We start from the raw sequence: 27,353 nt of genomic DNA, 5'->3' as shown, positions 1-27,353 counted from the left end.
TCTTTAAACCCATATGTTCTTATTTATTTATTTATTTATTTATTTATTTATTTATTTACTTAAATTAGTTTCAAGTAAACAGTACATTGGTTAGACATCTACATAGTTCATAAAACAATTTCCCCAATTGCTCCCTTCCTCTCCTGACTCTCCACCTAGCCAATATATTAATTCTAACTGCATTCCCTATGCCGTGCTCCCCATCCCCATGACCATCCATCAGCTACTAATTTGTACCTCTTTAACCCTTTGCCCCATTTTCCCAGCCCCCCAAATCCCCCTCCCTTCTGTCTGTCACCATATTGTCCACTATATTTGCGAGTCTGTTTTTGATGAGTTTGTTCTTTTTATTCCTTAGATTCAACATATAAGTGAAATTATATAATGTTTATCTTTCTCTGTCTGACTTAAATACCTTCCAGGTCCATCAGAACAATATCTTTTTACCATCCTCTTCCTTTTAGTCTGTGTGTGTCTTTTAATTTGAAGTGAGTCTCTTGTAGGCAGCATGTGTAGGAGACTCATTTTCTTATCCATTCAGCCACTCTATCTTTTGGTTGGAGCACTTACTTCTTTTCCAATTGAGGTACTTATTGATAGGAATGTAGTTGTTACTATTCTCTATTCCTGTTTTTGATACATGTTTTTTTCTTTTTAAAGAAGTCCCTCCAACATTTCCTGTAACACTGATAAATTCCATTAGCTTATTTTTGTCTGGGAAGATCTTTATCTGTCTTTCAACTCTAAATGACAGCTTTGCTGGATAAAGTATTTTTGGTTGTATATCCTGGGCCTTCATCCTGTTGAATATTTTCTGTCAAGCCTTTCTGTCTTTTGAGAAATCAGCTGCCAGTCTTGTGGGTGTTCCTTTATAGGTAACTATCTGTTTTTCTCTTGCTGCTTTTAATATTCTTTCTTTGTATTTAACCTTTGGCATTTTACTTATGTATCTTGGTGTGGGCCTCTTTGGATTCCTGGTCTTGGGAATTCCCTGGGCTTCCTGGGATTTTATGTCCAGTTCCTTCACCAGGTTAAGGAAGCTTTTCATCATTATTTCTTCAAATAGCTGTTCAACACTTGATTTTCTTCTGGTATGCCGATCAGACAGCTATTTGGACCCTTAATAGTGTCTCATATGCTCCTTAAATTATTTTTACAGTCTTGGTATCTTTTTTCTTGCCATCATGATTTCATGTCCTTGGCTTTCTCATCCTCTAGATAGGTTATTTGATCCTTTTCTTTATTCACTTTGTTCATTCCTTTGTTTATTCCATTTAATATACTTCTCATCTCAGATCGTGTGTTCTTCATTTCTGACTGGTTCCCTTTTATAATTTCCATTTTCATTCTTATGTTTTTTATCTCTTTGTTGAAGTTCTCACTGAATTCATCTGCACTTCCTGTAAATTCACTGAGTATCTTTATAACAGTGTTTTGAACTCCGCAACTGTTAGATTACTTGACTTCATTATTTCTGGGTCTCTGTTCTGTTCTCTCATATGGTTTCTGCTTCTTTATCTTCCCATTTTGGCTGCCTTTCTGTGTCTGTTTCTATATACTAAGCAAAGCTCCTAAATCTCCCAGTATCTTTAGTGTGCCTTTGTGTGGTAAGTGTACTGTGGAAAGGTCCTGAGAAGGGTTCAGCTGCAGGCCAAATTTAGCCCAAGCCTCTGCCTCTCTGGGACCACCTGTTAAGATTCAGCAAGCAATCCACAGATACTGTGCTTATAATTGCCTCAAAAGGCCACTCCAGAAACCAAGGCCAGCTGCCTCTAGTGTAAGTCTAGGTGCTGCTCAGCAAGGAACACCTGAACTCACTGAGGATACACTTGGATGTGGTTTGGGTTGGGCTGTGAATTGGAGGAGGCAGAATTTCAGGGAATCCTCTGAGTGGAAGGACCTCTGTTATCCAGTTTTATGACATCTTGGCTATGGCAGCACTGTGTCTGCACACTGGGAGTGGGGAGGGGTCAACAGAAAACATTGGATACCGCCAGCACTTCTTGTACAGAGGAAGTCTTGTCCTCACTCCGACAATGTCTCCCTGGAAGTCTCTGGTGCCCCCTGCATGCAGTGGAATCGGCAATGGTGCTCAGAGCATGCAACTCCATCATCGTGAAAATTCACTCGTAGATGCGGCCCCTTTAAGATGCATCTGCCTCAGCCCCTGTCTCACTCAGTCTCTGGAGACTGAGCAGCTCTGCGTCCTCGCCCCATCCTACCTTCTGCCATTGCAGGGTGATTTCTTAGATTTCTCCTAGTTGTTCATCAAGATCTCAGCTTATTTTTCTTTGCTGCTGCTCCTTGTTTCCATCACAACTTTGATTTGGTCGCCAGAGGAATGAACCGAGACTCTATCATCTACGACATTTTTTTCCCTTCCTCCTTTAACCTTTTAACTCACAGTCCCCTGTTCTGCTCAGGGCCAAACACACTGGAAGCGTCAACACTATTTTTATACACACTCTAAAAAAGGATTCCCTAAGACAGCTCGTTACAGCCTAAGACATATTTGTACTAAGTAAATTAGGTCGAATACTCACCATCATCTACAATGGATCCAAACCCTGTAACAAACACGCTTGTTTTAGGTGTCAACTTTATAGATGCATCTGGGAGGCAAACTCTCTGGACTACATTTGAAAATTCAACTCGGGTAGTGAGCTGAGCCAAAGCAATGTCATTTTCATTTGTTTCTCTATGGTAATTTTCGTGAAGGATAATTTTCCCCACATTTCGTTTTACTGCGGGTGGTGCTATCGTTGTACCAAAAGTAGCAATCCATTGACTTGGGTCTTTATTTCTGCAAAACATTAAAAGGTAAAATTTTTGATACTAAACTTTATACTTTAAAAAAGATTGAGACTGTATTTCTCCCCAACTACTGGGATTATGCTCCTGAAAATCCCTCTGGTGAATTTGCTGCTGATGACCTTATTTTAAAAAGAGGTGAAAAACACCGATGATATAAGTGAGAGTATGAAAGCTAAAAATATTTTACTCCTTTAAAATTAAAAAAAGCAAAGTAACTAAATGAAATTTCCATACTTTATTTGGATTAATAATAATAATGGGTACTATATAATTAATTTCCACTATTTAACTCCTTGTTTATTAGAAACTTGTCAGATTATCTTTTTTCTATACTTTCAATGAAATGTGTAGATATTAATTTGCTTTGGTACTATATATACCAACGGGCATTCTTCCTCTGTATTAGACACTTCATCCACTCTTATGTTATGACTCACTTATCACCTCCTGTTTGCTCTTCTAATTATCTTCATCAAGAATGACTAGAAATATGTAGAAACTTGAAATTCTCTTTCCAGAGAAAAATTATGTAGAAGGAAATCACACAGAGGAAAATCAAAAAAGGGGATTTCCTTGTGCATGCAGGATTGCTGTATTGATGAATCTTAGATGTGTAAGTGTAATAAAAACTTGAAAGATCAGTGGTTTTCAAAGTACTAGGCACTGCCCCAGGGATGAGCAGGTGGAGCCCTGGGGCGGGAACCAGGAAATGGAAAGGGCTCTTCTCTCAGTTGTTTTACTTATTTATATTTTAAAGGAAGATTTTATTCAAAGCTAAAATCTTAGGGCTAACACTTTCATTCGAATACTATAAGATACAAGATATGCATGTCTTCAGTCCTCAAGAAGCTTGTAAACTAATTGAGCACATAAAATAGAAACATCCCATCTCTTCAGGCATTGTGAACCAGAAATGAAGCCTCCTATAATAGACCCAGTCCAACCTGTTTGTGAATGGGGACACTGAGACTTAGAAGTTGAATTGCCCAGGTAAGGGACATATCCAGCTGGTTAACGTCAGAGAGACCTGGCTCAAGTCTCATGATATCTTTCTTGTCAAGAACTTTTTCCCCATCCACACCATTTCACAAAGAGTAAGACCCTTTTCTATGGGCATAAAGTTACTGAAATTTGTCTTAGACATGGTCTTTAAAAAATACACTATTTCCATAGGGGAGGAGGAACAAAATTTAAAAACCCTGGATAATTGTGGTATTGTCTTCAAAGTACCCTGTATTTTTCTTTCACAACAGTATATGTTAACTGTGCAATAAAATTGTTAACTGTGCAATAAACCATTTCCAGGATCATCACCTTTCCTAGTTCTTTTAGATTATTACTATTGGCATAAAATATTCTATAATGTCACTTATATTTTAAGAACTTCCTTTGAGTCCACAACCACCTTCATCTGTCAAATTTCTCTGTTCCCATTCATTTGAAACTCCTTGAAAGTGGCATCTAAGCTCACTGAGTCCAATTCTTCTCTATTCTCTCTTCAATTCATTTCCATCTCTATCATATGACCACAATTTCTCTTATCAAGGTCACCAGTTATCTCTATTTTATCAACCTCAGTGGCAAATTCCCATTTAGTTTGTCAGCATACAAAGACTGTACTAGACCAGCCAAGATGTGTACCTTAATCACTTTAGTTTATATTCTTCACTAGTTAATAAATTAATATTCCAGATTTATTATTTTTAACATAAGCAGGGCTAAGTAATAAACTAAAATGGATGACACTCCTAATAATAATGTGAAGACTGGAACACTATTGAACAAAAAATCAGAAAACCTTAAAAAAAATTAGTGAAACTCAAGTGAAACTTAAGGCACGATGCCAGTTATTTTGCGGGTTATAAATGTGTAAGTGAGTCTCTCTTCTTTTGTCTCATGAGTGATAGATAATCACCTTAAATTCATTAGGTCATTTCTATTACACACTTACCCCATAAATAAAGGTGTAGGCAACTTGGAACTATTTGGATATTACTGTCAGAAAGACTGTCAAGAGCCTGCTAGACTCACCAAAGATAGTATCCTAGAAAGGATTTGTGAACAGTGTCACTGGTCAGTGCTTCATTCAGAGCTTTTATCTTTAGAGTTTGAAAAAAAAAATTCTATATCCTGATGCTGAAACCTCAGGAAGTAAAGAAGGTGTGCCCTTATCTTCTGGGGCAATAAAGTGCCTTGTGTATATCTGTGTACATGAACTGAGTTTTAAGAGCTACAACTGTGAACGCTCAAGCTGATTGCTCCTCTCAGGGCTTATATGACTGGTCTTCCATGCTGTGAGGACAATGAGACAAGTTGGCAGGTCTCTCCAACCATCTATACACCTCTCTGGTCCTCACAAGCCCATTGGGGTTCTTAAATAAAGCAGTTGGAAGGGAGAGCTTCTAGGGTGATACCTTTGATTTTGTTTTCTTATTTATAAAATGATAGTTGATGTTGAGAGTGGAAGGACAGAGGGATTAACTGAAAACAAAACAAAACAAAACAAAACAAAATGAAACAGAAACAGTTGAATTTTCTCCTTGACTATATGGAAGAATTTAAACTTGTTACACGTATAATAGTCTTTTTCTCCATTTGTTCAGTCTTTCTGCTAACCTATTTTCCAATTCTTCTACTACTGTTTTGTTTAGTTTATCATTGAAAAAAATCTTTTTTTTTTTTTTTAATTTCTTCCCCTCCACCTCCTGGTTACTCTAGCACCCATCTGGCACTATACACAACGATTACAGTAATATTGACTATATAGCTTATGTGATACTCTAAATCCCTGTGAGTGTTTTGTAACTACTCATTTGTACTTCTTCACCTCTTCACCTTTTTTACCCAGCCCCCCACCCTCCTCCCCTCTGGCAGTCACCAGTTTTTTCTTTGTATTTAAGTCTGTTTTCATTTAGTTTGTTCATTTCTTTTGTTCCTTTGATTCTGCATGTAAGTGAAATCATGTGGTATCTTTATCTTTCTCTGTCTGATTTATTTCACTCAGCATAATAACCTCTGGGTCAATCCACATTGTTGCAAATGATGAGATTTCATTTAATAATGGCTGAGTAATATTCAATTGTATATATGTACCATAAATTCTTTATGAAGTTGTCTATAGATGGGCACTTAGGCTGCTTCTCTATCTTGACTATTGTGAATAGCACTGCCGTGAACATAGAGATGCATAGACCTTTACAAACTAGTGTTTTGGTTTTCTTTGGATAAATATCCAGAAGTGCAATCTCTAGATTAAAAGGTAATTCTATTTTTAACTTTTTGAGATACTGCCAAATTGTTTCCCATAGTAACTGTTTCAATTTTCAATCCCACTAACAGTGTATGAGAGTTCCCTTTTCTCCACATCCTCACCAACATTTGTTGTTTTTTGATTCATTGCTGATAGCCAACTTTACGGATGTGAGGTGATATCTCATTGTGGTTTTAATTTGCATTTATCGGATGATTAGTGACCTTGAGCATCTTTTCACATGTCTATTGGCCATCTGTGTGCCCTGTTTGAAGAAATATCTGTTCAGGTCTTCTGCCCATTTTAAATTGTATTGTTTGTGTTTTTTGCTGTTAAAAGACTTGTTCTCAGAAAATTATGTTATTGAAAAAAGAAATTTAAGAAGATACAAATAAATGGAAGCTTATACCATGCTCATGGGTAGGAAGAATCAACATCATTAAAATGACCATATTACTCGAAGCAATCTATAGATTCAACGCAATCCCTATCAAAACACCAATGACCTTTTTTTCAGAGAACTAGAATAAATAATCCAAAAATATATATGGAACCATAAAGGATCCCTAGTAGCCACAGCAATCTTTAGAAAGAAGAACAAAGTTGGAGGTATCAAACTACCTGATATCAAAATATATTACAAGGCTATAGTAATAAAATCAGCATGGTACTGGTATAAAAACAGACACATAAATCAATGGAACAGAATAGAGAGCCAAGAAATAAATCCATGTCTATATGGTCAGTTAATCTATGATAAAGGAGGCAAGAAGGCACAGTGTGATAAAGACAGTCTCTTCAATAAATGGCATTGGGAAAACTGAACAGGTACATGCAAAAAATGAAACTGGACCACCTTCTTAAATCATAAACAAGAATAAATTCAAAATGGGTTAAAGACCTAAATGTAAGACCTGAAACCATAAAGCTTCTCGAAGAAAACATAGACAGTAAACTCTCTGACATAGCAATTGCTATTTTTTTTATGATATATCTCCTTTTGCAAGGGAAGCAAAAGAAAAAAAATGAACAAACAGGACTACATCAAACTAAAAAGTTTTGCACAGAAAGGAAACCACTGACAAAATGAAAAGATGATCTACTTAATGGGAGAAGATATTTGCCTATGAGACATCTGACAAGTGGTTAATATCCAAAATTTATAAAGAACTCATGCAATTCAACAACGAAAAAACAAACAGTCCAATGTCATAGTCTTCATACTAAAATAATTTATGATATAGTAGGAAAGATAATGGTAGTATCACGATGATACCAAAAAATATATGGTAAGAACCATGAAAATGATACAAACCAAACATCACAGCTACTGAGAATGGAGAGGGGATGAATATGAATAGGGCATAGAGTAAGTATAATGCATTTTAGGGGACAGAGCAAAGATAATGGAGCAAAGGATAAGCTGGTGAGACTGCACTCTTCCCAAACACTGAATCAGTTGATGGCAACTGCTAACAGCCCTGGTGAACTTACTTGCGGAAGCAGTGAGCTGCTGTGAGCAGCCACGTGTTACTGATGAGGCTGGCTCCACACTGATGACCACCATCTCTGAGCTGGAGGCTGGCCTGCCATGGCCACTCCCCTTCCATAGCTGTTTCCCTTCCTTGGACAATCCTTTCTGTAGAAGTATATGCTGGTAATGGCATGTTTGAAGATGTCATCCTTATTCCACAGCCTGTCACAGGAATATATGTTAACTTGTTTTCATGAATAGGAAGGGGTGAAAAGCATAATTTGACTTGCACTGGGTATCAATGTTTAGATAATCCATTGCACCTGCTACTCTTTAATCCCTTCCTAGCACTCAGTCTCCGAGGTTATTCTGTAGGGGTCCTACTGATTCTACATATGTTATAATATTAGAAATACTGTGTAATTTTTTTTACAATATGTAAGTCACAAAATTTAAAATGTATTTGGTGAGAGTTTATAAATTTAAATGTTTAAAAAATAATAAACAATAATAAAAAGACTAAGTGTTTGGCTTACAAAAACAAAATGAACAAAAACAGTTTGGTATTATTCTGGTGAACATCTTGCATTATATATGAATATTAAATAATTATGTTGTATACCTAAAATTATTATAATATTGTGTTAATTATACCTCAGTGGAAAAAAAAGAAACCTTGGTAAATTCTATATAACTTTCCTTTGTCTTTTACTTATTATCTTTGCTATAAAAGAGAAAGTTAAATGTGAGTTTTGGAACTTACGGCTGTTGAGAAGATTTCTCATCTTTTTGCTGTCGATAGCTGAAATAAACAAAACATGAATTAGTTAGTAGAAGTATATGTTCTTATATTCATGCAATTTTATTCAAATGATCACTATAAGAAATGTTTATTATCCAAAGCATCCATATTTCAAGAGGGCATGAGATTTTTCATAACCATGTTATAAATAACTTTCTGATGTAGTCCAAAATATATAATTTTACTTTAAAATAAAAAGAGCATTTTGTTTTTTACTTTTGCCAAGAAGTCAGAAAAATAAGTTAAGAAATTAGAGAGAATGATAAGGATAAATGTCCCTGATTGCTTTATTTGGGAGTTCTAGTGTAACTTAAAGAAACAGTCTCCAATTCCCATTACAACTGGTGTTCACTATATCAAGTGTATTAGCCTGTGTGTGTTAGTAGTGCTGACAGTCCTGTTGAAAGCGCAACTCCAGACAGCTAAAACCATCACATACCACTTGCAGCCCAATTTCTAGACCCTGGTCTGCAAAGGGTGGAAATTCAGTCAGTTCTGGTTGATAACCTTCGCCCACTGAGGATATTTTTAATATTATAACATATGGTGAATAAAGTGAAAGATTGTAGATCAGGCATGAAGCTCTCATAAACAGCCAGTCCAGGGACCCCACCCACACCACAATCTCTTCATTCACTTTATGTTTCTCTCTGTGTTTATTTAAACTCAATTTTATTGGATTTTTGGTGGCTTGGTGTTTTATTTATTATTTGTTTGTTTGTTTGTTTTGTTAGAAAGTAAATACAGAAGTGTATAATAAGTTGCTTGGGAACACTGACTTTCCTAAGAGAGAGATGTGAGTCCCAAATCCTACTAGAGACTTCCTGGACATTTTACTTCTCTTTTTTAAGAAGAGATATGTTTGTAGCAAAAAAAAAAAATAAAATAAAATGTATATATATATATATATACATGCAGTAGAATTTTGATTGAGTATGGTCATAGAATAGTTATTTTGATATTAAAACAACCTATTTAATAAAAATTCAGCATACATGACCAAGAAAGCAAAAACAATTTTTTTAATTATAAAATGAGAAATAAATTCTACATCTCTTTTATGATAAATGTTTTACACTAACATACATGATCATGCATTGGGGTAATTATTAGAATTGAGATTTAATTTGAGATCACCATTTATAGAGTCCTGGAAAATACTGTGTTTTATTTTAGAATATAATTGATAGATAATAAAAGTGGATACCATACTCTTCAATATTTCTAATTACTTCTTGAAAAAGTTGTCATTAAAGTGTATGCAATTCCACATCAAAATATATTTAAAGGGTTTTTCTAATTTCTAACAGCATAGAAATTAACTTTAGACAATCTGTTTTTTAAATTCATGGTTGCTGGGAGGGTAAATACTTTCAGGTTAAAAGAGCAAACTGTATTTGTTGGTATTAAATCAGACGTAACTGAACTTGGAAATAATCTGCAGCAATGAACAAAGCTGAGACACCTATGGTATGTGAGACATGCTAGAGTTTGGGAGGAGAGGTAAGAAAATAAAAAGACAAAATCCCTGTCGTGGCGCTATAATCTTATTTGAAACATTATTTTGCTTTCTCGAATTATGTATTGGTTTAAAAAAAGAAAAAAGAAAAAGAAATACCTCTCAGCTAAGATTCCAGCTAGCTTTGAGGTAATTTAAGTTTCATAAACTTTTTGAACTTCATTTTCCTCCACTTTTGGGGGAAAACAAAATGACAGCTTTTTCTAATTTTGTTTTGTGAGGAATAAATGAAGAGATGAATGAAAAAATATTTTAAATTATAAATAAGCAAGAGAGCTTCATAGTTTACATCAATGATTCTTTCTACAGGGGTAAACCTTAATAAAGATGTCTATTGCCTTGATACTGTGAAAGCTAACCCCCAGAACTGACCTGTAAGGTTCTCTGAGAGTTAGAATACCTGGGCCAGGTCTGGCCTTAAGGCTTGCTAGTCCCATGTCTTACATCTTCCTTGAATCTCATCTTCCTTAAAATAGTAAAAATAATACCTACTCTGTTATGCTTTTGAAATGATCTAATATGACAGACAATACATGGAAAAATTTTAAGAAACCAAAGCAGAGGCACAAATCAAAGATAAAACAAATATTCATAAAGCTAAACTTTACCTTATAGAAAAATTTTATTTTAGTTTTATTCCACACTGATTTGTGTATATCAGGGATGAATTCTTAAAATGAGAGAATACATTGACCTAAATTCTTATGAGAAGATTGTAAGGGAAGGGAATCATGAATATGATAAAAGAACTTACATGTGAGTGTTAATGATGGTTTGTCTATAGTCAAAGGCAACTGTTTTGTCTTTAGACTTTGATATAAAATATTCTCAATTTTTGTCCTGATTCGCTCAGCACTACCAGTAGATGGGTATCGAAACATGAGCACCACAAGAATATTCACACCATTTTCATCTGGACTGAAGATCAAGAAAAACAAAAAAACAAACAAACAAAAAAAACAGATAGAGATAATAAAGCTAGTTCTCTAACAATTAATTATTTTTAAATGTTAACATTCACACTAATTTTTAAAGAAACAATGGATGGCATATGTGCATATCAGATTTACATTATCTCTAGAAACACTGGCTAAGATACACAGGTAAAAAAAAATTGTTTTTGGCCCTTACTTAGCTTATAGTCTAGAGGTGGTTGTGGGAGAAGGAGATGTTCATGAAATAATGCTTTTGTGCACTTAAATGATTAGCTTTTCAAGGAATTCTTAACCAAAGTTGTAATCAACATCATTATTCTTCAGTAGTGGTGTGGCAGAGACAATGCTTTGTGTCACCAAGCCCAGTGCCTATGCCTTCTGAGCACAGATATAGACTTCATTTCTAGCCTCTCTTGCAGTTTATTGAAACTCTCTAGTACATTCTGGGCAATGGAATGTGTACAGAAATGAGGGACCCCACTTCCAGGCCTGACCCCTGAAAACCTCCCATACCATCATCCACGCCTTCACTCTTCCTTTATTTGCCAACCAGATGCAGAAGGTCCAGTGGGCAATTCCACAATCCCTACAGTACTTCCCCTGCTTACACTTCTGACTTGCTGAACTGAACCACTGAAGTGAAATAAACCTTTATTGTGTTAAACCATTGATACGTTGGGGTTTGATGGTCAGTTAATACGTTTGATAAGTGAATGATTAGCGAAAGCAGTTATAAAAAGAAATATTTTGATAAAAGTTTCAAATATGTTAATTTATACTGTAAGGTATAGGTCTAGAAAGCCTCTAGTCACCTTTGGAGAATCAACTTAATCTGAAACATATAAAGAAAGAAGGAAGGAAGAGAGGGAAGAGGGAAGGAAGAAGGAAAGTAAGGAAGAAACAAAACTAGGGAGGGGGAAAATGCTGGGGGAGAAAGAAAAAAAAAGTCTCCTTAAACATGTGTATTTATTATCAAGAAGTAAGCAGACAAGTATTATAAATATATATGTGTGTATATATTATATGTTAATATCTACAGAAATACTTTTAAAACTTTAATCAAAATAGGTAGAAAAGATATATTATTCTAATAAATGTCAAGCTTTTGGATGATATAAATGACATAAAGAGCACATATTCTGAATGGATTCTAGTGATTTATTTTAGCCTCTGACAACAAGTGTATGTTCAATTTATGTATATTGCCTTTTATCAGCACATAAAAATAAAAGCATTAAAAATACTAATAGAAATACGAAGACAGTAAAGAAAAACCTTATTGCAGAGAAACTCATAGGCTCATTAGAACAATCAAAAAGAATGGAACTAAGTTTACTGAGCTGCTAGCTTAAGGAGCAGGGTGTGTTAGCAGCGCCATTCCTCCTCTTCCTGTATTTTTTTCTCTAGGAGAGTACCTTTTCCCCCCCTCAATCTAATAATTGATATTGTCTCTTTTCATAGAGCATTTTACATCTTTCTATTGGTAATGGGAAATAGCTAGGCAGTCAGTGTAAGATGGGCTGCTCAGAATTTATGAAATCTTTGTTTTCCTGCAAAGATTTGCCTAGGGAAGCAGAGCAATTGTTCGTTAATGGTACTAGTTTAAAGTTGCAAACCAAGTTCACATACCTTATTTTGATAACATGAGATTTGATAAACCGACCTGCTCCAGAAGAACGCTGAAATATCCTAGACATCTGATTAGAAAAATTTTAAGAAGTATTAGTCTTAAGAAAAATGTTACCCTGTCTTATCTAGAGACTTGAGTCAATAACAAGGATTTAAATTTATTCTTAGATATATGAACTGGTTGTTCACAGTGGTAAGACTAAATCAGATTCTAATTCTTACAGAACTGAACAACCTTAACAAAATTGTTGAATTTTGCTAAGCCTCTGTAATCACAATCATAATCACAATATCAATTTCATAAAGTTGTTTTGAGGATTAAATGAAATAATATATGTCATACATTTCACACCTTGCCTGACATATTGTAAGCTATTTATAATGTTCACTTTGACTTTCATCAAATGAATGAAAATATCTGTGCTTCTTTTTAAGGCAGCATCCTCACTTTTAAGAAAGCCCACTCTAAGTTTTCCTTGTTCTCGAATATGGCATATAGTTCATTATTGATATTAATTTGTTGATTTCTTTAATTATTTTATTTATTTAATAAATGTAATATTTATTCTGTGATTCTGACATCCTCACTTGCTAGTCATCTATCTGTGGCAGGCAGGTTTTTGCAACTGGTACTAGGTTTAGAAATAAGTTTCACTGTGCTCCATACTATCAACAATTTATTACTCAGCTTTTCTAGTCTGAACCATTGAAAGATTTTGGATGTTCAGTACACTGATTTCCTAAAGGGTCCTGATTCCCAAAAGACTGTGGAGGAGCTGCCTTAGAGACAAAAAACACTAGATTGAGAGTCAGAAATAACAGGTTCACATAAATTTACCTGAGGCCCACTTCTGTGGTAAATCTTGCCCCTCAGTTGCTATGTCCTCCGGCAAGGGGAGATATTGCCTCCTTCCCCATGAGATTCCTTCTTCCCCCTGACTTTTCTAAGCTAGCAACAATACTCAGTAGATTTTAGCTCCTAAATATTAATTCTACCTCCTTTCCCTCAATCCCACTGTAATGGTCTAAAATAAGTTCCCTTAAAATCTGTGCCTAGGCCTTTGGAGTAGTCCCTTCACTTACAACTGTATGTGGTTCTAGTCTATCTTTCCTCGCCTCCGTTGTCCCCCCACAATGCTAGCACCAGGATGATATTTCTAAAGTGCAAATCCTTCTCTTGGCCCTTGCCCACTCCCACCTCCAAAGCCTATTCTCTATCTAATGAATGACCTGTTCTTTCCTATGCCCACTAGACAAGGTTCACACCTCTGTGACTTTGCACATTCATTTCTTTCTTCCAACAATACACTTCTCCCGCCCCACCCCCACCCCAGGAAATTTCTTCAATGTCAATTCTGTTATTTTTCAGAAACTCCAGTGCCAACCAAGTTACTTTTGATTTGTCCTCCTCAGACAAAGGTGAACACTCCAGCATCTTACATATGATTCTATTGCAGTAATTATCATGCTAGTTTGCAGTTGTGTTTTTCCCACTCTAGACTGTGAGTTGTGTGATGGCTGGGAGTGTGTCTGATTCACCTTTGTATCTCCAGCATTTAGCATGATGGTTAAGCACATTGTCAACTACTAACGCTCTCTCTTACCAGAAGATGATTTTAGAAACATCATTTGACTTCTCTGTACCTATGTTTCCTCATTTCTAAAAGTGGAATTATGCAGCAGTTATCTCATAAAGTTGTTAGAAAATTATAAATAAAGCATAGACAACAACAACAACAACAACCAAAAAAAAAAAAAAGACAGTAATGGCTTTGGCATATGAATTCAAGGAATCTGGCTCTAGATCTTATGTTCTTAAGTACGTTAAGTGACATTGACAGTCCTGAGTTCCTTCTGTACTTGACAACAGGTGTTCGGGTTGGTGAGACGAGAGAGGGCATGGGGCAAGAACCCTTAAAGAAGGTCTCAGTACATCTTTTATTTCCTGACTCTAAACCTCATAAAAAAATAACCTCTTGGGAGCTTACTTTTTTCCTGCTTCTGAGTTTAACAGGGCTAAGGGAACTGATCCTCTCCAGAAACGTAATCATTATTGTAAGTTATTTATGGAGATATTTAACTTATGTTTATATTTTTTTACTGAGAACTCATTAGTATTACACTTAGTCCAAATTACAAAAATTAATTGTATTTTTCCCTTTTCATGATCCAATCCTAAGAACGGATCATTTTATTAGTGATTATTCCATTTAAAATAAGATATCTAAGATCATGGTAAAATGGAAAAGTTCACCTTAAAATCAGATACCAATTGTAGTCTTTGGTTTGATCTCCAGCATTAAAAAGCAAAACAACATGTTTGAAACAATACATGTGGCTCTTACTAACAGTATACTCAGTACTGTCTCCAGCAAGCTTGAGCTTGTGCCTTCCGCTTTGACTGGGAACTACATGCAAATTAAGTTCCCATAAAAAAGATCAGTAGTTACTGGATGTCACCTAGGGAATCCCTTTCCAGGTCCACCCATGAAAGCAAGTCAGGCAAATTCTGCAGACTTCCTGTTACTGTCTGGGGAATATGTACCAGCAGAGGGCAAATACACCAACAAAACAAATTCCCTTTCTCTTCTTTAAGAAAGCTTCCTGCCAGCTCAAATGAATTCTTTTCTTTTTTTGAACTCCTAAAATACTGACCATTCAAGTCATATATTTGACAATTATATTGTGTACTGTGGCAGCTCTCATGTTGTTATATCATCTTTTTAGCTCTTGTATTGTTATTCGAATCTTCAGTTTGCATTATTTTATGCACAAACTTTCATACATAAACCATATTATAGACTCCATAAGGAAGAAACTGTGCTGTGCAGACCTCGGTATTTTTCACAGAAGCACAAAGTGGGTTGCATAATAACATTCTTATTAATTGAATAATTCCCCAGCTACGGTTAATCTTAAACAACAATGCAATGAAAAATATCCTGGCTTTTGTACCCCATTACTACTCTCACATTTTACCCTGTCTCCTTCCCTTTTTCTTACATATTTATTTGTTCAACACAATTGATTAGGAGTCTCTCATTTTCAGGCACTGTGACAACAGTGGATAAACAATAGTGAACAAAATATTGTGGTGTCTGTATTCACAGACTGAAAAGATAGAAATAATTAAAAAGGCAACTAGTATAGTAAAGTCATATAGAATAATGGCTATGGGCCTATAATGGGGGGGGGGCGGTTCTCCAGGGAGGTGACATTTAAGTGATATATGAATGATCAAAAGGAGTAAGATACAAAAAGAGCAGTACTACAGAGTAATCTTCCAGGTAGAAGGAAAAAAAAAAAAAAAAGGTCAATACGGGTAAAGAGTGAGCAAGGAGGAGAATAAAGAAGTTGGAGGAATAATCAGAGACAAAGTATTCAGGTCCTTGGAGGCCTTTGAGAAGAGGATAGATATTCTAAATTCATTCAGAGGCCACTTGTGATATTTTAAGCAAAATAATAACAATGTGTTTTTAAGAGGTTATTCTAGTTGCAATAGAGACAAGATATTTGAGGGATCCTGAAGTGGAAGCAGTGATTACTGTAAGCTGCCTATATGAGGAAACATTAGGTTTAGGATAGAGATTACAAATTAGAGTAGAAACATGACTTGTGAATGGATTAGACATAAAGATAAGGTAAATGTAGATATTCTAGCAGCTAGATGGATAGCGATATCACTTATTGAGTGGGGAAAAAATAGGAATAAGAGAATGGGATGGGGAAGCAACTTTTAAATTGGATTTAGATATGATAGCTCTGAGATGCCTGTGAGAGGTCCAAGTGGAAATGTCACATAGACAATGGACTGTAAAAGTCTGGGATTCAGAAATATCTGAGTTAGAGATGAAAATTATGGAATTAGAGCTATTGCATATCTATCAGTACTTCTCTTTCTTTCTGCTTAAGAGAACTCCTCTTTCCTATAGCGCAGCAGTCCCCAACCTTTTTGGCACCAGGGTTCCTATGAGAATCTCATGCCTAATGATCTGAGGTGGAGCTGAGACAGTGATGCTAGCGCTGGGGAGTGGCTGCAAATACAGGTGAAGCTTGTTTTGTTCTCCTGCTGCTCACTTCCTTTTGTGCGGCCCAGTTTCTAACAGGCCACGGACCAGTACCAGTCTGCGGCTGAGGGGTTGGGGACCCCTGCTTTTGAGAACTCATTATATATGGTTCAAATGAAGGTTAAATTTCTCCCCTTCTCCCATCTTTCACAAGAGTGGCACAATTTTATTCTCTCAGTTAAAGTGATTATTTTAGAAATGAGCAAGTGTTCCAAATTAGGACAACTAGATTGGCTCTTTAAACTTTCCTCCAAGGACTATTAGGGAAAATTATCTTTTCCTCCTTCAGTTAGCAACCTGGGAAAATGTGAGTGTAAAGTAGCTATTTGCTATCTTATCTGCCACAAGGATAATAAATATTTTTTTTTAAATTAGAAGCCTGAGGGCATTGTTTGACACTCCGAATCTAGCCACACCTGAAGCTGGATGAATCTCTAGATTTTTTCCAACAGTCTTGTCTTTCTTCCTTCCTTTCTCCCTTGCTTCCTCCCTCCTTCCTTCCTTTTCTCTCCGTCCCTCCTTGCCTTCCTCTTTTTTTCATCCTTTTTCTTTGACTCGTTAATTTGGTTTCTGTTATTTTCTACCTTAAGTGTCCTAATTATCACGGGAAAGGATGATATCATTTATAGACCAACAAAAGAAAAAGAAGCAAAGTCAAAATCATGCCTTGGATGATCTGTTGACCTAGGTAAATGGAAATTTTACTGTCTATAATCACATACAAGCAAATAAAGTTTTTCTTTTTTCTTAAGAAATTTCTTAAGCTGAGTTCACTTAAATGATGACGAATTATGATGAAAGAGTTGTAGCAAATATTTGTTCCCTACCCAAACTGCATCTACCAGGTAGGCATATCCATTCTCCAGCTCAAACCTACACTTCTCCAGAAGCCTCTCCTTGTCTGAGTACCTGAGTACCTTTCCCAGTGGTGTCTGGGAGGTAATGCTCTACCTTCCCTGGTCAGCCCTTGTTGGTATAATGCAAACAGTCCAAACTTCTTACCTCTGGACAGAACCATCTTTGTTATAATTTAGGTTCCAGATCTCCCGGAGAAATCAAGCTGAGCCTGCACTTCTGAAATCATGTTTTTGTCTAGCGTCTTGCCCTGCTCTTTCCTGTTGCCCAAACTTTCTTACAAGATTTTCCTGAAAGCTTTTGGTTTATAAATCACTTAACCAAGAATCTTTATCAGAGACTATGCTTTTTGGGATCCAGCCAATACAGGGATAAATTAGTTGGAGCTAGAGAATGCTCTGCTATGTACCTACTTCAGTGTGTCCATTCTTTGGAAGATTGGCAACCCCACAACTTCAATTTTCAGATGAGGTTTTTAACTTGTAACCAGGAAAAGATTTAATAAACTTAAATGGAAAAGTGTTTTTAGAGAGAATATTATGTGTCTTCAAAGGTGTTTTTGTATTGTGTTACTTTCTTAAAATAGAAAAAAAAAGAAATAAGATAGGAAAAAAGACTTTTTAAAGATTTAAACTTAGTTGTAGTTTTAGAGCATATGGAGCACATTAAAGAAGGTTCTGGTGGGAAGCTATTATTAAAAAAAAGAGATTAGAAAGGTATAGAGCCAACATTAGTAGCTTTTTTATATTGAAAATTCTGCATCGGGGATAGAAGTCATCTTCCTATCCAACAATAATTGTCATATCATTTATAGTGTTAGCTTTTTGAATTATTCTGACATTGATTTCCAAAGTGAAGCCAATGTTTCATAGAGGATGTGAAAAATATCTGAACTTCTATTTATATTTATTTTTATATGAACAAACATGTTTTTAAAGCACTGACCCTCAGGTTTGAAATCCTACCAGGAGCATACTGACTACCTGATATCCCCAAGGAGAAAGTGGAGATCATTTAGAGGGTGGAGGGGGTAGAGGGGATGGAGGATGGGCAAAATGGGTGAAAGTAGTCAAAAGGTACAACCTTCCATTTATAAAATAAATAAGACATGGGGATGTAATTTACAGTATGAATACTAAGTTAATAGGTTCTATGACTTTAAGCAAAATGATATATAACAAAAACAATTTTACCATAGGCTATTTGATATAAAAAAGAGTTATGTTTCTATGACATCATATCAATCTTACAACAAAATGATATTATTTGAGGACTAGCTGTATATTTGAAAGTTGTCAAGAGAGTAGATCTTAAAAATTGTCACCATAATTAAAAAAAATTATAGGTGTGTGTGTTGATGGATGTTAACTAGACTTATTGTGGTAATCATTTTGCAATAAATATAAATATTAAATCATTACGTTGTACACTGAAACTAATATATTATATATCAATTATATTTTAATAAAAATAAAATAATCTGGATATAATTCTGAATAAATTCACCAACTAATAAAGCAAGAAAAAAATTCTGGCAACAATTATAAAAAGCACTGTTAAGTGACAATCATTAAATAGCTATGAAAATGAAAATACTATTTATTAATTTTCAACATTTAGAATCAACTTATATAAAGATAAATAACTGACTAAAATGCAAACGCTTTCCTACATTTTATTAATTCAGAGAAAGGTGAGTACAATGAGTCAAGAGTTGGAGTGCTAAGTCCTCATCTTTTAATTAAGAGATTGTCTATAGCTAATCATAAAGAATCATATTAATTCAGTTCATATTCTATAGACACATTACTTCTTTTTCCCCCAATAGTTCCCATAAACTTAAAGGAGTACTCTAGACTGATACACTAGTTTTGCTAAACAAATCTGTGGTGTCCGTAGACATGGTTGTCATGAGATCGAAAATGGAAGATTATTCTATTTGAGTTTCTGCTATGACAGGTAAAGATTTAGCTTGCCTAATAAATGTATGTTTTCAAGGGAAACCAAATATTTGAGGGGGATTACTATATTTGAGATTGATATCAGGAATTAATGACATACATTCTTGTATGTAACCCTCTACATACTTTTAAAAGCAACATAAAGACAAATGTGGAAATCTTATATTCTTAAGTTAAAAAATAGATTAAGGAAAATGAATCAATAAAGATAATCAAATAGTTGAAAATAGAGAAAACATCTGTTTTATCCAACAGTTTCCTCAGTTAGTTACTTACTAGGCAATTAGTTATCTACTCTAATTTATGCACATTTAATGTTACAGGGCATTATTCTAAGTATTTTACATATTTGTTATTTAATCCTCATAACCATATGACGTAGATACTATATTATGCTCTTTCTTTTTTTTTTTTGGTACAAGTTTATTTCTGGTGATAAGAAATGTCTTGTTTCCTTGGCCAAGAAACTAGTAACTCATTTTTTCCTTCTATTATTTTATGTTCTCTGGAGAGATGCTTTGCTTCACTAGTCTCAGGATTGATAGCACTGAAAAATGTGAAATCTAGTCCCTTCCTTCGAAAAGACCAAAGTGCATTCATGATTACATGGAGACATAAGAAATATTAATTGAGATCTTTCTATGTGCTGGGCATTGGAGAGGCAATGCAATGATGGATAAGGTCAAAACATAGATTTGAATTCTAGCTCTACCACTTATTAATCAAAGAGTCATGGATCTTTGTACCTGTTACTTAGTTTGAAAAGCTAAGATAATGAGAACATCTAGCTCATATGTTTGCTGTAAGATATTTAATTTAGTTTTGTATGCAAAACTTAAGTGCAATATGTGGCACATGGCACATGTTTATCAAATGTTCTTATAATAGACACAAGTTATATTATGCTCATTTTTACAGAAGAAGAAATTGAGGTATTGAGAGGCTCAGTTCCTATGACAATCATATTTTCAAAGTAGGGCAGAAAAACACATTCATAAACTTAAAAAATTTCTAGTGGGCTTACCATCCTCTCAATCTGATGACTCCTTTGTATAAACTCTCTTGAGGTTCTCATTCCATAATTTTCTTTGTATTTTATATTTGTGACTTGAAAAGAGGCAAGGTAATAAAATGATTTGTCATCTGAAAGGTAAAAATAAACAAAAGATCCATGCTTAAATATAATCAGTTTCTTATTCCCTACCCACAGAATACAGGCTTACTATAATGCAGTTTATTTCCTCTTAGTACAAAAATTATTATGAGCATTTTTAAAATAGTAATTTTGTCATTGTACCCAGTTAAAATAGACAATTCAGGCCTCAAACTATACTTTTAGAATACCGCATTAACAGTGTTTATGCATATCGGTGTTTATACAATTGGACATGTTGCATACAATGAAAAGTAAATATTAAAAATAATATGCTACTGACAAGCTTACTTAAATAGAAGCCTATATTTATTGTTTTCACTTTCTCTTTGGCCATTCATTTCTCAAATCTGTGTAATCTATTAACACATCACTAAAATTACCATTGTCAGGAACCACAGTTGTAATATCAAGTGGCCACCTTTGTTTGTTTGTTTGTTTTCTTAATTCCTTTACAGCCTTAACCATGTTCCTTGAAACTCCATCTTTGGTTTTATGAAGCCACCTTCTCACTTTCTTCCATCCTCTCTGATCATTCTTTCTCAGTTATCTTAGAGAACTCTTCATTCCACCTTCTATCCTGAGCCTCCCAATGAGCTGTGTTTGGCCTGGTCATTTTAAATAATTCCTTCTGGATAATCTTAACTATGATGGCCTCAAACGTCAACTATTTGTTGATATTAAAAGATAAACCAAGACATACTTAAATTTTCAAGTTTATTTGAGCAAACATCAATTCCAGCAGTGCAGTGCCAAAACAAAGTGATTAGGAGCACTCTACTGATAGGAGCTAGAGGAGATTTTTATAGAGAGGACATAGAAGCAAAGCAAGATAATTATTTGATTGGCTATAGTTTAAGTGGTTGCTTTATGTAAGAAAGCCTGTTTCTAATTGGCTGTTGTAAGTTTTGTTTTTTCAGATGAGTGCACTGACTCTAGTTTAAGTTTTGGTTTGCTTATGAAAGCTACAAAGACATTAACATCACCTCAGTCCAATGACTTTCTCATTTAATTACTTTAACAGTTGATGACTCACAAATTTTTATTTCCAGACCGACTCTTTGCCATGAGTATCAATTCTGTAACAACTGGCTTCAGGAGCTATTCATTGGACATCGGATACCAATAGACAACATATTTCCAAAAAAGAAATAATCGTTTAACTCTTCCTATACTCAAACTTTCTCTGTTCTATGTTTTCTGTCTTCATAAATAGCACTATCATCCACACAATTACCCAAGCTTGGCTTTATCTTCATTTTCAATATCATATCAGTTGTGCAGTCTTTAAATTCTATGGGTGCAATCCATTGATATCTCGTGAATCCTTTATCCCATTCAGAAAAGCTGCGTCTTTAATTCAGGTCCTCATCAACTACCCAGCTAATGTCTATCCAAAACAAATTACTTCTCTATAAAAGAAATTCCCCCATCTAGATTATCTATCTTAAATGGTACCATGAGATCTACTTCATCATAGAAGTCCTGGAATAATCTTTGATCTCTTCCTAATTAATCAGCTAGTTCTGACAACGTTACTGCCTAAATTTTTAAAATCCATCCTCTATTCACAAATTCTACTACTGTTAGTGCTGTAGTTTATTCCCTCATCATTTATTGTCTGGGAAATGTAACAGCTTTCCAACTATTACCCAGCCTCAAGTTCTTTTTTTTTTTCAGATCTATTCCCCACGTAGTAGCAGAGTGATCTTTTAAATAATAAAAAAAAGAATGATGATATTGTTTCTTTAGTTAAAACACTTTAAATTTTCTCCATTGTCTATGGTAAGGAGTCTCGACTCTTTGCTATTACACAAGGAGATTTTCTTTGACCTAGACCCTGCCTACTGCATGTATATATTTTTTGCCACATTCCCTTTAAGATTTATATTGAAACAACAGCACAATGTTTGCATTCAACATGTTGTTTTTTGCATTTGAAGAGGATGCACCATTTCAGGTAATATGAACACAGAGAGCAGTACCTTAAACTTTTTATAAAGTGATGAATTAATTAATAATTATTTCAATATTTAATATTTATTAAGTGCGTTATATATCAGACTGCTCATTCTAATTTTTAATTTAATTAATTATTTTAAAACATTGTTTTCAGATTATAAATGCTGTTTCAGAAACTCTGGAATTAACAGATAAGTATGTATAAAAGAATAAAAACAATTCTACGACCCTCACATCTAGAAGTAACTGATATTATTATTTTAACTTATCTTTCTCTTTTTAAAAATATTGTTTTAATTTACTAACGCTTGGTGAGGTAAAACAGTCATGTTCCAAAGATCACATAACTAATACATGCTGAATCTGAGATTAAAACAAAGATTCATTTGATTTTAAATTCCATGAAAGAACATGTTCCCTACATTCCTGAAGTAGAGCCAGTTCTGCAGAATGAGAAGACAAATGATACTATGCCAATTTAGACTTTACTTGTAGGTTTCGAAAAGAAGTCAAGCTTTAAAAATAGGTTTAGAAAATTGGATTTAGTGAAAATACATTTTTAAAGACTATGTTCTTCAAAATATTTTGTACAACTTTATAAAACAGATTTATTTTTAACCATAACAAAAGCATAGTAAGTAATTCTAAATAATGCTGAAAAACTTAAAGTGGATCATGAAATATTTGTTGAAAAATATGACTTACGATATAATTCTAGATAATTGAAAAAGAACAAAAATCACACAACAGAAAAACTCAATGTTTGAATTTTTCTAGTTAATGTCATATTTCATGTGAAGGGTGGTGGTGATTTTCCTCATTAATATTAAAAAATCCTCATACAATTCTGATGGTATCTATCTATCTATCTATCTATCTATCTATCTATCTACCTACCTACCTACCTACCTACCTACCGACCGACCTACCTACCTACCTATTTATCCATACATTCCATGGTATTTTCATTGGTAGAACGTATTTGCAACACATACAACTGGCAATGGATATATATCCAGAATATAGAAAGAACTGCCCAAATCAATAAGAAAAGATGGATGATTCAATAAAAAATGGGGGAAATATTTGAACAAGCACTTCACAAATAAAGGAAATCTAAATAATCAATTGACATGAATGGGTGTCCAACACTGCTGGCAGTTAGGCAAATACAAATTTAAATTACAGTGATAACATTACAGCATACGCAAAATTAGCAAATATATAAAGATATTCCCGAAGCAAATATTGGTAAGTTTATGGAGCAATGGGAACTCCTATGCAGTGCTGATAGAAAACAGCCTGGTCTTATCCATAAAGGTATAAAAGTACATGTCCAGGACAAACCGGCATGTGTGTACCAACATATAGGTATAAGGAGATTCATAACAGTCTGGTTTAAATGTTTAAAATCTGGAACCACCTAAATATCCTTGAACATTCAAAAAGATAAAGACAATTATGGGATGTTTAAAATAATAGAATATTAGTAATCAATACTGAAAATAAATGGGCTAAAGCTATCTGCAAAAAAGTGGATGACTCCCGCAAAAATGTTGAGTAGAAACAAGGATCAGAAAATATCTATAATGTTATCCATATTTGTTTTCAAATAGGATTTTATTTTGAGATAGTTTATTTCCCTTTGAATAAAAAAGAAGGATTGAAATTAAAATTTCAAGGATAAAAAGAACCCAACAGTTCACCAGTATTTTTATTATGATAAGTAACAAAAAAGTTAGGGAAGTTATCTGGCGCTTAATAATATTTAATTACCAACACAGAAATTATCTTTTAAAGTAATACTCAAGAGTTTATGGACTTGTGAATATAAAACCTATGAAAGAGAAAAATAGTCCCCCACCTTCAGGTGCTGACCTACTGCTGCCATCTAGGCTTTGGTATGTTCCTCTTGAACATAAACAATTTCATTGAACATCATTAGACAAGACCACCCTGTGACCAAGTAGATGAAGACCATTCCATAGATATGTTTGAACTCAAACAAAAGCACTGTCTCAACAAGCAAACAAACAAACAAATAAATGAATGAATATCTTTCTATCTTGGCTATTATGAGTGACTGCTGCTTCTCTAACAGTTACAGCCTTACTTTATTGCTTTTGCCTTCTACATAAGATTCATTAAGATACAAAATTACAGCATTAATCTAGCTTCCTGACAGCATCCAATCTAGAGAAGACCCTTCCTCAAATAACCTAACATGAATCAAAATCTTATAACACATACTTTCTAACAATCATTGACTAAGCTGATCCATGATTGCCCATGGCATATACTCTCTTTCTCAGCAACATATAATAAACCAAATCTGTTCAACTACATATATGTTCCCAGAGGTCTCTGGTTGGAGGGCATTGACAAACCATTCATACTCAAAAGTCATTTTATTATTTTATAATCCTTATTTTAAATATTCTGATATATCAGGGATTAGATAATTGGTCAGTATTATAGTATAGTGAAAGATGATCATTGATAATTTTTGAGATTCTTAGGATAACTATCAAATACACTTTGATCCTAGTGATATAAATTTTATCAAATCTACTAAAATCCTTACTTCTGTTTTGATTATTTCACATATTTTATTATTTTTACTCTCCTGCCTTTCAGATCAATTTATGTCCACTCTTTAACATTTTAAAAATATATTTACTTATTCATGGTATTATCCTGATTACTGCAATGCAATTTCCTTCACTGACTTGGTTTTGGTGTCCTTATGCTGTAAAAATATATACATTGCTCTTCTGAAATCTTAGTGTGTGATCTTAGATACCTGTACCTTACCCCTTTCCACTTGTTTATCCTTTGTCATAGACTATCTTCTCCTTTGTTTTACTAAATTTTTATCTATAATAAGGCAACTCTCAATTAACTGCATGGGTAAATCCATGTAATAGATTTCTCAAATTCTTGGGTGTTAACCTCTGTGTTAATTTCCTATTGCTGCTGTAAAAAAAAAAAAAAACAAAAAACAAAAAAAAAAAACCTACAAATTAATTGCTTAAAACAACATAAATTTCTGCCTTTTTTTCTGCTTCTAGAGGCTCTCCTCATTTCTTGGCCTGTGGTCATACACCACTTTCCACCCTTCTTCCCCTGCTTCTGTTGTCACATGGTCCTCTTCCTTCTTTGATCTTCTTGCCTCTCTCTTATAGAGACATTGGAGTGACATGTAGGGGCCATTGGAAAGTCCAGAATAACCTCTCCCTCTTAAAACCCATAACTTAATCAACTGGGAAAGTCTTTTGCGCTGTGTGAGGTAACATTCATAGGTTGTAAGGATTAAGACATGGATTCTTTGTGGGAGGAGTATTATTCAGCCTACCACAATCTATGATATTTTTTAAATACTATTTTTGCCATTATTTTTGTTATTCCCTCACTTTTTCTTTTTTGAGCACCTGTTATACTAGGGGTGGAGCATACTTTAAAAAGAAGCTACTTCACTACCTTTTAAACCAAAGAGAATATTAACAAGAAAGATACAATTGCAAAGGGTAACTTGTTTTATTTTTTATTTTATGAGAGTCTAAGAAATGGATATTATCAATCCCCCAATAAAGTAGGAAGGAAAACAAGCTGGGCATGTTGGACAATATTTGTCTCTGTCTGGGAGGTTTTTAAAGTATGGTTTTATTGTTGAGAGCCATATAATTCTGTAAAATTTAGCCACAGTCTCTGTCACATATATAAATACCCATGCCAAAAACAAAGGTAAATTAATCTTGGTTGATTGTCATCTGGTTTAACGATGATACTAGCTATCCATTTTGTATATAATGTGGAATTAATTCTAACATTTCCCTCCAGTTATGAAACAATCCCTTTTTCCCTCAAAATAATGTTTAATCTTAAGCCCTTTAAAGATGTTTTGGTTTTTTGTTTGTTTGTTTTGGGGTTTTTTTTTTTTTGGTAACTTTTCTCATATCATCAGCTTTTCTTGGGGCAACTCATTAACTTATTGATTTTGAACAAAGTATATTAAACTTAGCTCATGATGTGATTTGACTTATTCTAAAGATAATCTTGTCATTCTTTCTCTTTTTAAATATGTATTTCCTTAAGATGTGTCTATGCATGTAGTAGTGTATATTGTAAGCTTCACTGACTGGAAACATGTAACAGAGCTCAATACCATAGCAAACCATAATTTAACATCAGTTAAAGATTAGTAATTAAAATGCTAATATGTACATAGTATATTTATACAACAGAGAATTTCAAGATATTAAGTCATGGAGCACTTAAGCAATAGAAATGTGACCTGGATACTTACCCTCAACAACAAAATGAGTAACAATACCAATTGCGATGCCTATGATTGCTACAATTGCCAATGTGAACAGCGCTAGCCTAATAGGGTCCCAAAATTGCTGTCTTCTTTGATATTCAACTTGTGAGTAATCAGCTTCTGAATATTCAACTGGTCTGCGATAATGGAAAGAAATAAACAGTAAGACAAAAAACATTCATTATGTCTACTTGCTACGTTAATCTTCGAAAATAGTTTATAGCACTAAATAGGATACTTAGATCTTAAAAAGAACACAAGGTTTTAATTTGTATCCCATCCCCTATACTCCAACCAGAGTATAACTTTTAATTAAAGCTTTACTAATGTTGACATTCAAGTGAGGATATCTTCCCACTTCATTCTGTCTGATGTATTGGCAATTTGAAATTTGGGTGATGAAATACAAAAACCCATTTAAAGAAAAAGTAATTAATAAATAACATTTTCATATTTTAATATGAGAGTTTTTAACAACAAAGTTACATAAGAATCATCAGTTTAACTGATTAAGAATAAAAAATCTTAATATAAAAACTTTTTAAATTTAATACTTTTTAAAATTTCTTAATGGCTTATCTTTAAAAGTACCAACATTACTTTTGAAGACC

General features: G+C 34.1%; 1 protein-coding gene across 1 annotated transcript in view; it reads right to left on the bottom strand.

The window, feature by feature from the left end:
• TMPRSS11F (transmembrane serine protease 11F) overlaps nucleotides 1–27,353 on the bottom strand; it is a 55,217-nt gene that overhangs the window by 5,059 nt on the left and 22,805 nt on the right. Inside the window, exons 2-8 of the mRNA XM_016159665.2 lie at nucleotides 26,728–26,879; nucleotides 20,331–20,449; nucleotides 12,424–12,491; nucleotides 10,614–10,777; nucleotides 8,302–8,340; nucleotides 7,559–7,760; nucleotides 2,544–2,803 (exon numbers count right to left, since the gene is read on the bottom strand). Coding sequence (XP_016015151.1) covers nucleotides 2,544–2,803; nucleotides 7,559–7,760; nucleotides 8,302–8,340; nucleotides 10,614–10,777; nucleotides 12,424–12,491; nucleotides 20,331–20,449; nucleotides 26,728–26,879 — 1,004 coding nt within the window. The remainder of the gene's footprint in view (nucleotides 1–2,543; nucleotides 2,804–7,558; nucleotides 7,761–8,301; nucleotides 8,341–10,613; nucleotides 10,778–12,423; nucleotides 12,492–20,330; nucleotides 20,450–26,727; nucleotides 26,880–27,353) is intronic.

Source organism: Rousettus aegyptiacus, unplaced genomic scaffold (genome assembly GCF_014176215.1).
Source record: "Rousettus aegyptiacus isolate mRouAeg1 unplaced genomic scaffold, mRouAeg1.p scaffold_m13_p_10, whole genome shotgun sequence".
In the NCBI taxonomy this organism is placed as follows: domain Eukaryota; kingdom Metazoa; phylum Chordata; class Mammalia; order Chiroptera; family Pteropodidae; genus Rousettus; species Rousettus aegyptiacus.
This window is presented reverse-complemented; position numbering and strand designations above follow the sequence as displayed.